The 13,129-nt window shown below is 36.3% G+C and overlaps 1 protein-coding gene across 3 annotated transcripts in view; it reads left to right on the forward strand.

The window, feature by feature from the left end:
• The window catches only part of XRN2 (5'-3' exoribonuclease 2), an 85,530-nt gene that overhangs the window by 64,727 nt on the left and 7,674 nt on the right, over positions 1–13,129 (forward strand). For all 3 annotated transcript variants that reach the window (XM_007961596.3, XM_007961605.3, XM_007961599.3), the window contains one exon: positions 13,011–13,074. In XM_007961596.3, coding sequence (XP_007959787.1) covers positions 13,011–13,074 — 64 coding nt within the window. The remainder of the gene's footprint in view (positions 1–13,010; positions 13,075–13,129) is intronic.

Raw genomic sequence — 13,129 nt, forward strand, 5'->3', positions numbered from 1 at the left:
TGTGAAGTGTCTGTTCAGATCTTTTGCCCACTTTAAAATTAGGTTACGTTTTTTCCTATAGAGTTGTTTGAACTCCTTACATATTCTGGTTATTAAACTCTTGTCAAATGGATAGTTTGCAGATATTTTCTCCCATTCCATGGGTTGTCTCTTCACTTTGCTGATTGTTTCCTTTGCTGTGCAGAAGCTTTTTAACTTGATGTGATCACATGGGTTCATTTTTGCTTTGGTTGCCTGTGCTTGTGGGGTATTGCTCAAGAAATGTTTGCCCAAACCAATATCCTAGAGATTTCCCCCAAAGTTTCGTTGTAGTAGTTTCATAGATTTAAGTCTTTAAACTATTTTTATTTGATTTTTGTGTATGATGAGAGATAAAGTTATAGATTTTTCTTCTTCTGCATATGGATATCCAGTTTCCCCAGCACCATTTATTGAAGAGACTGTCATTTCCTCAGTGTATGTGCTTGGTTCCTTTGTCGAAAATGAGTTCACTGTAGATGTATGGATTTATTTCTGGGTTCTCTATTGTGTTCCATTGGTGTGGGTTATCTGTTTTTATGCCAGTACCATACTGTCGTGGTTACTATTGCTCTATAGTATAATTTGAAGTCAGGTAATGTGATTATTCCAGCTTTTTTCTTTTTGCTCATGATAACTGATTATTCTTGGTCTGTTTTTCATCTTGACTATATATAGTTAAATGAATCAGATAATTTGGATTTCTTCCTTAATCTTCACTTACAAATCTGTTTCTCAGTTAATAGGCAAAAAAAGTATGTGGAAATGATTGCAATTTATTTCATTAATACAAGTATAATTAAATCAGATGTGATAGATATGGATTGTCATCACTTAGTTGCCTGAAAGACAAAGGTGTCCCTTTCTTGATTCAAACTGTATCTCAGTATTACCTACAGTATAGCCAGGCACTGCTTTAGGTGGACTATACCTTTAACCCTATAGTTCTGGAAGACCTTAGTCTTTCCTTAACCCCTCATAATCTGTTCTGTGGACAGGTCAGAAATGTTGACCACAAAAATAATTAACATGGCATTTGGATTGCAGTGGGAAAGGGAAAAGATAGTTGAATGTTAGACTTCGTAGATTTTACATTAATTTTAAATTGTATCCCCATTTAATGTTATTTTTGAGCTCCATTGTCATGCCCATTTATCAAAGAAGTATAAGTCATGTGCCAGTGTCTCAAAACAAATGTCTTCATGAAGGCTTTGTTTCTCCATTCCTGGTTGTCTGGTTGCTACAAGGGCAGCATAGGGGAGAAGAAACAGTGTGGCAGGATGCTCAAGTTTGTTAAATCTGAGTGTCATATCATTAAAACATTTTTTTCTGATTGTTTGAAATATTTCATAAAAATTTAATTTCCAAAACACAGAGTGATACTCTGTTATAGACACCCCTCAGAGCTGTTTTTAAACCGAAGCTGTACTTATTAAAGAATGTGCCAGGTTAAAAATGGATAATTGATGGGAAATATTTGTACTGTGCACCTAGCACTGTTGTAATGCCAGTTAATTTACACACCAGAAGTCCAGATTTTCTGGATGTAGTACCCAAGAAGAAATTGGTTCTATAGGTCTTACTCTTTCAGGGCCTTCTGTTTTTAGTGTATTCACTCTCTATCTCTGTCCCTCTCTCTGGCGGTATAGCTTTGCTATATGGCTTAATGACATTGAGTGGAGCTTTGTGAGACTCTATCATGAAAACTATGGACTTCTATTCAGTGAAGCACAGAAGGGGTACAGAGGTACAGAGTCAGTGGTCCTGTGGGAATCTGCTTGGTGCAGTGGTTAACAGCTGCTTCCCATAAGATTTAGCAAATAACATTTCTAGGTATTTCCATATATTCAGTATCAAGTCATACCATGTATAACAGGAGAGTCTAATCATTTTGAATGAACTATCTTTGCTGTAAGATTTTACCAATAAGGTGAAAGCATATCCAACATATTTTTTAAGCCAGCTGTTATTGACACATTCCTATCCGTTTCTTTTTTCTTGTTACTCTTTACCATTTACATGGATACCATGGCATTCTGCTTCTAGCAGAAGGATCCTGTTCCAATAATAGGGAAAGAAAGAAGCCAGGTTCTTTTATTTATTAGCTTTACACCAAAGGAGAGAATTTCATGCCCTTAGGGGCCTACAGTTCTATAGTTCTTGGTCTGCCTTCTTTGGAAACAGACAACTCTTGTTTGCATCTGTGCATTTTATTTCAAATAGTGGAGTCCCCTCTCTACTTTTATTAATATTACTTTGGTTAAGTAACTCCTTATTTGCCATTGTTGTGGCTGTTATTAGATTTAATGTGTACTTACAAAGTACAAAATACTTACAGACTTTAATTAGAATCTATTCCAGTTAGAATATCTTTATTTCAGTTATGTCATGAAAAAATTGGGAGATATGTTTTGTAAAGTAGGGATTGATTTAGAGCAAGAAACAAGTACCCTCTGCCTGGTGACTTGTAAACATTGACTCAACTGAGGATTAGTGCTGGGACTCTAATGACATTTAACATCTTTTCAAAGGGCGTAGGAATGGGAGGAGTGAAAAAGTTTATGAACAAAAAATTGGCAATCATGTGGTATTTAAATTGAGCCCAAAAGTGGGAAATTTGGGCTACTCTAGGCTGAGAGAAAACAGTGAGCTTTGAAGTACATGGCAAGTAGTTGGGTGGTATTAAGCATAGCATAACTGATACAAAATTAGACTGGGAGCATACTTGGAACAGATTACGAGGGGAAGAAAACTAATTTAAAAAACTTTTAAAATGCATTTTTAACTACAGTACATGTTAATTGAATAAAATGTGGCATGTAGCAATAAAACATAGAAAACACCAATAATTCCATAGTCCTGAAATAAGCAGTGTTTCTTTTTATTATTTCATGTGTCCAAGTTTTGAAAATTAGATTATTGTATATGTATTTTTACATATACTTTTTTATTGAAGTGTAACATATATAAAGTGCCAAATTGAACTGTACAGTTTAGTTTTTATGAAATGGATATATTCATGTATCCACCATTCAGATTCAGTAGAAACGCATCAGTCCTCAGAAGCCCCCCATTGTGTCCTTTCCTGGCACTACCCCCATTAAAGGGAACCGCTATCCTGACTGCAGTATCATAGTATTATACATTACCTTTTTGTTTTTTTAACTTTACCTAATAGTTTAAAAAGCTACTACATGACTACCCGTTTAAAAGCTTGCCTTTTTTTCAATCTTTGTCTCTGAGATTTATATTGCTTGTAGCAGTAGTTCATCCATTTTCTTTTTCTTTTTTCTTTTTTTTTTTTTGTCTCCCTGAGATGGAGTCTTGCTCTGTCGCCCAGGCTGGAGTGCAGTGGCGCGATCTTGGCTCACTACAGCCTCCACCTTCTAGGTTCAAGCAATTCTGCCTCAGCCTCCCGAGTAACTGGGATTACAGGCTTATGCCACCACACCCGGCTAAGTTTTGTATTTTTAGTAGAGATGGGGTTTCATCGCGTTGGCCAAGCTGGTCTCCAACTCCTGACCTCGTGATCCGCACGCCTTGTCCTCACAAAGTGTTGAGATTATAGGCATGAGCCACCGTGCCCAGCAGTTCATCCATTTTCGTTGCTTATAGTGTTGAATCATAGGACTATATCACCATATATTTACCTATCCAGTAGGAATAACGTTTGGGTTGGTTTCTGGTTTAAGGTTGCTGGATTGGACTGCTGTGAAACCTGTGCGTCCTTCGATGCACACATGTAAACACTCATGATAGGTAATGTACTCCATAGGAGTGGAATTGCAAGATTGTAGGATTGTGTGTATGTTCAGCTTTAGTGAATGAAAGTGTCAGGCACATTTCCCAAATGACATTCAGTTTGTATGAATTTACACTCCTTCAGCAGTGGAGGAGAGTTCTGGTTGCTTCATATTGTTACCAACCCTTGATGTTATCAGTCTTTGCACTTTTAGCCATTTGACTAAGCAGGGAGTGGGTATCTCACCGAACTTTTAGTTAGCATCTTCCTGGTGACTAATTAGAGCAGTTTAAAAAATGTTTATTAACCATTTGGATATTTTTGTTTGTGTGATGTAGTGTTCAAGATTTGTGTGGTTTACATTGGGTTGTCTATCTTTTTGTTTTGTAGATGTTCTTATATTCTGGTTATGAGAGTAGTTTTATATTGGAAATATCTTTTTCCACTTGACAATTTGCCTTTTCGCTTTTTTATTGGTGTCATATGATGAATAGAGGTTTATGCCAGCATTTAGGGAATGTGGGTGAAGGGGATGTGGGAATTCTTTATACTCATCTTGTAACTTTTAAGTCTGAAATCATCACAGTAAAAAATTCAGGACAAAAAGAATCAATACTATATAATTGATGTGTTTTGATGTTTTAAGTAACAGTATCTTAAATATCATTTTGTAATTGCTTGTTTGTATATAGAGATAAAGTTGATTTTTTCAACTTCGTTGAAAATTTGTTTTCAATATTTGTTTCTGACATCTTTACTAGATTCATTTCTTCTAATAGTTTGTAGGTTCTTTTGAATTTTTTTGTGTACACAATTACGTCATCTCCAAGTAGTGACCATTTTATTTATTTATTTTCTAATCTTAATGCCTTTTTTGTTTGTTTTGTTTTGCTTTATTGCACAAGCTAGGACCTCTCATAATTAATAGAAGTGATGATGGTATACTTATTTCATTCCCAATCAGTTTTAAGGGGGAAACTTTTACTATTTCATCATTAAATATGATGTTTGCTGCAGTTTTTTTCTTTGTAGATAACCTTTATCAGATTGAGGAAGTTCTTCTTTATTTCTAGTGGGTATTGAATTTTATCAGATGCTTTTTTTTTTTCTCTAAAACCTGGGGTTTTGTTTGTTGTTGTTTCCTTGTTGTGTTAATATGGTAAATTACACTGATTTTCAAATGGTAAACCAACATGGCATTTCTGGAGTAAACCTAATTTCTGGAATATATCATCATTTTTTATATGTCACTACATTCTGTATGTCACTGTATGGTGGGATTTTTAAAATCTATGTATTATGAGAGAGATTAGTTTTATTACTTTCCCTTTTTTGGATGTTCTGGGGTAGAGTTTTTTTGGCATTATAAAACAAGTTAGAAAATATTTTCTACATTTTTGTTCTCTGGGTTATCGTAAGAATGTTGTCATTTTTTAATTTTTAGAAGAATTCAGTGGTCAAGCCAGTTGGGCTTAGAGATTCCTTTATGAAAAAGTTTTCAATTATAGATTTTTTAGTACTGGCTTTTCAGATTTTTCAGTAATTCTTATGTTGGTTTTGGTAAGTTCTTTTTTGTTGTTGTTGGGAGTGTGCCCATTCTAAAATTTCAAATTTATTGCCAGAAATTGTTCGTAAGATTTTGAAATATATTTTTATAGCAGCATGATTTATAATCCTTTGGGTATATACCCAGTAATGGGATGGCTGGGTCAAATGGTGTTTCTAGTTCTAGATCCTTGAGGAATCGCCGCACTGTTTTCCACAATGGTTGAACCAGTTTACAGTCCCACCAACAGTGTAAAAGTGTTCCTATTTCTCCACATCCTCTCCAGCACCTGTTGTTTCCTGATTTTTTAATGATTGCCATTCTAACTGGTATGAGATGGTATCTCATTGTGGTTTTGATTTGCATTTCTCTAATGGCGAGCATTTTTTCATGTGTCTGTTGGCTATATGAATGTCTTCTTTTGAGAAGTGTCTGTTCATATCCTTTGCCCACTTTTTGATGGGGTTGTTTGTTTTTTTCTTGTAAATTTGTTTGAATTCTTTGTAGATTCTGGATATTAGCCCTTTGTTAGATGAGTAGATTGCAAAAATTTTCTCCCATTCTGTAGGTTGCCTGTTCACTGATGGTAGTTTCTTTTGCTATGCAGAAGCTCTTTGGTTTAATTAGATCCCATTTGTTAGTTTTGGCTTTTTGTTGCCGTTGCTTTTGGTGTGTTTATTGCAGCACTATTTGCAATAACAAAGACTTGGAATCAACCCAGATGTCCATCAGTGACAGACGGGATTAAGAAAATGTGGCACATATACATCATGGAATATTATGCAGCCATAAAAAAGGATGAGTTCGTGTCCTTTGTAGGGACATAGATGCAGCTGGAAACCATCATTCTCAGCCAACTATTGCAAGACCAGAAAACCAAACACCGCATGTTCTCACTCATAGGTGGGAATTGAACAATGAGATCACTTGGACACAGGAAGGGGAACATCACACACCGGGGCCTATTGTGGGGAGGGGGGAAAGGGGAGGGATAGCATTAGGAGATATACCTAATGTAAACGACGAGTTAATGGGTGCAACAAACCAACATGGCACATGTATACATATGTAACAAACCTGCACGTTGTGCACATGTACCCTAGAACTTAAAGTATAATAAAAAATAAAATAAAGTATATATTTAATGACTGTAAGACTCCAAAATTAAGTGCTGATACTGATAATATACAGTCACTCTTCATGATTAGCGTTGCTAGAAACTTTTTTTTTTTTTTTTGAGAACCTATTTAATTTTATTGTTTTTTTTTTCCCCCATTGAACTAACCTTTGGCTTTCTTTATATATATATATATATATTTTTTTTTTCCTTTTGCCTCCTCCATGTGCATTTGTTTTCTATTGATTTTACTTTTGTCTTCATTATTCTCTTCTACTTTTGGGGGGGATTAAATTGGTATTCTTTTCCAAGTTTTTGAGATGGAGAATTAGGTAATTTGTTTTTGGTCTTTTCCAATATATGTACTTCAGTGTTACAGATTTCTCTCTAATCACTTTAGACTTATCCCACAAAGTTTTGTCTCACATATTTATTATCATTTAGTTCATGGTATTTTCCAATTTTTATTTTTCATTATGTACCCATGGATTATTTAGAAGTATATTGCTTAATTTTTTTTAATATCTAGGGCTTTTCTAATAATCTTTTAAAAATATATTTATTTCTTAACTGCAGGCTAAATTTCTAGAAATGGTATTGCCGGGTCAGAAGGTATGGTGAATTTCTAGACTTTTGGTCAATATCACCACATTAACCTCTAAATGAGGGCATACCAATTTATACTTCCTGCAATAGCATATGAGAATGTCTAATATCCCACTCCCACCAATACCAGGTGTTATTTTTTAAAAGTTCTTGGGTGGGTGCAGTGGCTCACACCTGTAATCCAAGCACAAATTTAACCAGACGTGGTGGTATGTGCCTCTAGTCTCAGCTACTCAGGAGGCTGTGGTGGGAGGATTGGTTGAGTTGGGGAGTTTGAGGGTGCAGTGAGCTATGATAGCGCCAGCCTAACAGCAAGACCCTGTCTCTTTAACATAAAATAAAGTTCTTGCTAATTTGATAAGAAATAATGTGTCTTTGTTTTAAGATAAGATTTTTCAATTGCTACTTCGGTCATATTTTTACTGACCAGTTTTTCTTTCGTAAGTTGGCTGTTCTTGTCCCTTGCTGATTTAATTTGGGCACTAGTCTGTTTGTTTATAAGGTTTTAAAAACTTTAGCAGAAGAATGAACCAGATAACATTTCCATTCTAGAACCACAACTCTGTGGGTTAAGGAGAGATGATGAGGGTCTGAACTACACTGTGGCAGAGTGGATCCAAAGTCCGGAAGGTGGGAGGAAGGGAAGGCTGAAAGTCTGGATAATTGAATATGAAGAGTGAGGAGGAGCGGGAGAAGGGAATGAAGAGTCCTATGTGTCCACTGTGGATGCCTGGGTGCTTCCTGAGGCCTTTCACAGACTTTGGAAACCCAAGATGGTGAAGGAATATGAAAGAATGTGATGAGTGATTTGTGAGGGTTGGCGTGCCTGAAAGACATTAGAGGCATCTGTGCTAGGTGGTCATAGGAGTCAGGTTCTTGCTCAAGAGAGAGAGGTCGTAGTTGGAGAGAAATTTGGGGATTGTCTGCATATAAACTAGAAATGTAAAAGCTCAACAAAGATTTGAATAGATTAATAGATTTTGATTGCTCTTAGTTATAAGAAAACCTTGGAAAGCTTGGGTTAAGAGTTTGGACTTCCTAGAAGGCAACCATGTCATTTCACAAATCATTCCCTGATACTTTTGTAAGGAATGTATTGGATAAATAATTCGCTTGATCTAGAATGGTCATTAAAGTATGATAAGCTCAGGCAAATGCTGCAGACAATGAAAAAAGGAAATCTGATGTTTTCCTAATATTCTTTACACATAGTCCAACATATGATTTGTTGGTTTTTTTTTTTTTTAGTCAGAGTCTTGCTCTGCCACCCAGGCTGGAGTGCAGTGGCACAATCTCAGCTCGCTGCACCTTTGCCTTCCAGGTTCAAGCAATTCTCCTGCCTTAGCCTCCCAAGTAGCTGGGATTACAAGTATGCACCACCATGCCCAGCTAATTTTTGTATTTTTAGTAGAGTCAGCGTTTTGCCATGTTGTGCAGGCTGGTCTCAAACTCCTGGCCTCAAGTGATCCACCCGCCTCAGCCTCCCAAAATGTTGGGATTACAGGCGTGAGCCACCACGTCTGGCCTGTGGTTTTTATTTTCTTTTAGTTTACTGTCATTAAGACTTCTGACATACTTGTTTTGTGATCTCGTTACTTCTAGATTCAATATTTATATAGAACCAGTCCTCACCTGTGTATCAGTCTTTCATCCATTCTTCCATATCTAGCTATAAGAGGAAGAAAAACACAAAAGGGAGGAGATAGAGGGCAAGGAAAAGCATCTTTAAGATGATTCAGACTTGGATGGACAGGATTGTAAAGTGAATCTAAGCGTCACATCTCTCCATTGCTTCCTCTGGCTATGAGGGCAGAGAGGTACCTTTTTGTCCCTAGGGAGGTAGGCTTGACCAGGAAGGGGACCTGGTTCATTTCGCCCAGGCTCTCACAGCTTCAAGAGCGCCTCTCCGCTCTTTCCGTCCCTCGACAGACCAGCTGAGCTCTTTGGAGTGATGTTGGGTTTTGGTTTGCGCTTCAGGAACCTCTGATACTGATTTTTACCTGATCCCTTCTCTTTATATTTTGAGTGCCAGATTTTGAGGGGCAGTATTATCCTTTTAAAAAGAGTAGAGATTCCAGTGTTTTAGCCAAGATGTTTTCTTATTTTCTCCCTATAAATCCTGTATTTGCCTAAATGTTTACAACTAAAATGTGTGTTATTTTTCTTTCCTATCCTAATTGGCTATGAGTAGTAATGTCAGTTGTAAACCTTTAAGATGTTGAGAGTAGTTGTTAAACCCCCCATCCAACCTTGTTGAAACCCTAAGTTTCTGAGCCTCCTGATTAAGCAGCACAAAATCATGGGTGATTCTCCTCTGCTTCTTCTGAAATAAATTAATATGAAGTGCCATCTCAACCGACAGCATAAATGCATGTGAAACTTTGAGATTGCACAGTGTAGTAGAGAGTGGTTACGAAAACATAGCCCCTGGCCTCACTCTGACCCTTAATAGTTGTGTGACCTCTGACAGGTTTGGTCATTGCCCCAGTTTCCTCATTTCAAAACTAGTACAGAGGATAAGAATATTTATCTGACAAAATAACCAGACTAAATGAATTTAAGAAGCTAAGCACCTAAAATAGTACCTTGTATATAGTAAGTATTGTGAAAGTGTTAAGTGATAAAAGATCATCTTTTATAGAATTTTGAACTTTAAAATTTAGTCAAATAGCTTGTTTTAGTAAGATTGAGTTCTAAGGCATTTATTCAGTCTAAAGTATTTTTAGTATAATCATTTTCGTGTAGTATGAAATTGCACTCAAGAAGGGCCATTTGGTCAAACTGACAACTCTCTGACAAACGTCTGCTGTAGGTGTTTCTTATTGTTGGTGTTTGATTTGTCTTTGATGTGTCAGTTTTGACTGATGAGTAATTGTCAGAGTACTGATAACTTGTTGGAGTGGAGTGTAGCCCTGAGTACTCAGTCTGAATAAAGCATTTGGTTTTTGTAGCCCAGAGAACCTTAAATGTGACTTCTCTTCATTTTAGTCTGTAAACTTGTCAATTAGCCACATTGAAAAGTGATTTTTGCCTAGTGCAATCAGTAAACGTGGAATCTTTTCTGTGATTGCCACGCTGATTAGGTAAATTGTCACTTGAGAAGCTATTGGCGAAGCTTGGTTTACATGGCCTTAGAGCTCTAGAAAAGGGATAAGTTTTTAAAGACCAAAGGAAAAAATTAACTGTCATTTTTCTACTCTCGCCTGTACCTTCTGAAGTGCAATTCACTATCTCAGAATTTTTTTTCTTCCTCTCAAATGGATCTTCTGTTAGAGCCATACAAATGAATGATAATAAGTTTGTTTTACCATCTACTTCATTACAGATCAGCCAGGAAATATTTCTACTTTATGAATACTTCCAGGTTATATATGTTACTAAGAGCCATATAAAGAAATTTGGTTAAAAAAACCTTGAAATATATCTTTGAGCCTTTTTATTTTTCTTTTTGGATTGAAAACAAGGAGTGTTTTAATAATTGCATCAGAGTTTATTGAAAGTTTTGGAAAATTTGCTTAGGTTTTAACAAAAAACTGTTAATATTCATATGTGCTGAATTTATATGGAAAAAAATATTGTCCTGGCGGTGAGAGATAGAAAATGGAAAATAGAGAGGCAACTGGCACACTAGAAGTGATATATTAGGAACATTTGCTGTTTTTTAAGACATTTCTAGGTGTATAGGTTAGACAATTATTTCCTCCTCCAAAAAAAGCATTTATACTTAGTAAACTTTACATTCCAGTTCTACTTAGAAATACTGCTGTGCTTAATCTAAGAATAGCATGTTTGAGTCTAATGAATATATATTACGGGTGTTGATGGCTTCATCTGCATTAGCACAGTTTCTAGGAGAAAATATACAAGTTTTTTTCCCGTCTTTATTTTTCTTAAAACATTAGATTGTTTCTGAAGATTTCTCTTAATGTAGCTGTATCTTTGTATTGTCTTCATTCGATTTTAATGTTATTAGGGAGCCACCGTGGAAGCTTTCGTAAGTACCATGGAGAATGTGTATCCTGCGATTATACCATATGTAAAGAGACACCAGGCAACCACAATATGGAATTAAGTCCTAATGGTAAAAAAGGGTGTGTTTCCAGGGTAACCACAGTGATTCCAGGGGATGTGAAGTACAGAGGTAGACAGGGGTCCGGATGAATATTTGCTGTACTGCTTTTGACTTGTGTTTTTTACATTTGTAAATTTTGTATATATAAGGGCACTAAAATGAAATTCTTCTGGGAACATTTTAACTGATTCTCACTAAACTAATTTTGTACATGAGCTGAAAAAGTGGCTCAAACATTGATTTTACTCTCAGTAGATTACTTTCTCACAAATGGTAACTCATTGAAAGTCATATGTAAATGTATCTTAAGTTTTTGCATAGAAATAAACCATACAAATGATTGCCATTATTGTAAGAATTTTTTACTTTTACCTCTTCAGAAAATTGATTTTTTGATAGTGTATAGTCTGTAGTAATGACTCAGAACTTACTCTGGGCCTAGGGTGGGGAACTGTCTTCCTCTGTTTTCTGTGGAGTGTGTGGTAATCAGCATCCTCCACATTGTTACTCAGTTTGACTGCTAGTAGTTTGGTTTTTAAGAGATGAAAAAGGAACTTAATTCCAATTGACTAAAGATACTACCTTTTAATTCACAATGGGAATCTGCCTGGAAGTGACAGCTTGTGAAGGGCTTCCTGCACCTTTCTGAGAGGTATGTTTGGCACCCGTGGGTATGGCTGCAGAAACTTTTTGAGCTGGCCATGGACTGAGGTGAGAGTGGCTGTGGCAGCTGCAGATTGCCCACCTTCAGGTAGTTTGTCCACATAAAGAAAACTTTCTTCAGTCTGGCCTTCTCAGCATGTCAAGATGGGAAGGAAGCCCAGGGCTGAGGCCGCCAGTTGTGAGCTAGAATCATTGTGAGCAGTTAGATATTTTATTGATTCCATGTTCTTTGGTATGGGGCTTTTAAAGCGTGATTCTACTTTTTTCTTTCTCTCTCTCTCTCTCTTAAGTAAAAAACCATATATATTTTTGGTTTCTAACCAGAGGTAAGCTGTCAACTCTTCTATTCTTTAAGCAAGTAATTTTGAAAAGCATTTTTTAGTTTGTGTTTCTGTTAAAATGTGAGCCTGAATACATTATGGTAAGCCTTGTTGTCCTTGGTCTCGGGAGTCTAGAGGAGGTTACTGTCCTCGCACGGTGATCTCATTAGACAACTTCTGGAACCAGCAGTTTTAATTAGGTCACAGCAGACCCCGCTGAAGGTGAAGTGACTGCAAGCTGTGGTTCGTTGATATAGACAGGCCCAGATGTTTCTTTCATCCCATATCCGTCAGTTTACGTAGAAGAGCAGGAGCCATTTAATTGTTTCTTCTAGTTAGATGATGTTGCTAGTTCAGCTTTGTGTTACAAGAAAACTATCAGAAAAGATGGAGAAATGGGTGGTCCCTTCCTTAACCTGTTTTCTTGGTTTGTGTTGGAGAGATTGTGTGTGCTTTGTTTAATGTTAATGATAGCAATTTATGCCTTCAGAAGGAAAATTTCAGGATTTCTGTTGTAGATACTATTCATTCAGTTTGTATTAATTCTATTTATGGAAAAGAACTAAACCTTTCCTTTTGCACAGCATTTAAAATATAAATGTAAAAACTGTGTAAAAAATATATATCTTTACTTACACACACACACACACACACACACACACACACACACACGATTATGTGAGTTTAGTGGCCAGGGATTACTAAACCTATTTTGTTATCAAAGGAAAAATAATAAAACAAAAAATTTGCTGACCCTGTTAGTTACCTATCTTTATACGTTTGTGGCGTGTGTTATTATGATACTGGTTTATTTAGTTTACAGTCTTTCTCAGATTCTTTTCAAGAACTTTTAATTATAAAATATTGGGTAGTTGAATATTAGTTACTTTAAAAAATCTTCTTAATCCTTTCTGTTTCTTTTTCAGATATGAGGCCCCAGGATTCCTGGCGAGGTCCTCCTCCCCTTTTCCAGCAGCAAAGGTTTGACAGGTAATATTAAAGTAGACATGACTTTTAAATACTTTCTGACACCAACATTTGGGGC

Source organism: Chlorocebus sabaeus, chromosome 2, assembly GCF_047675955.1.
Source record: "Chlorocebus sabaeus isolate Y175 chromosome 2, mChlSab1.0.hap1, whole genome shotgun sequence".
NCBI lineage: Eukaryota > Metazoa > Chordata > Mammalia > Primates > Cercopithecidae > Chlorocebus > Chlorocebus sabaeus.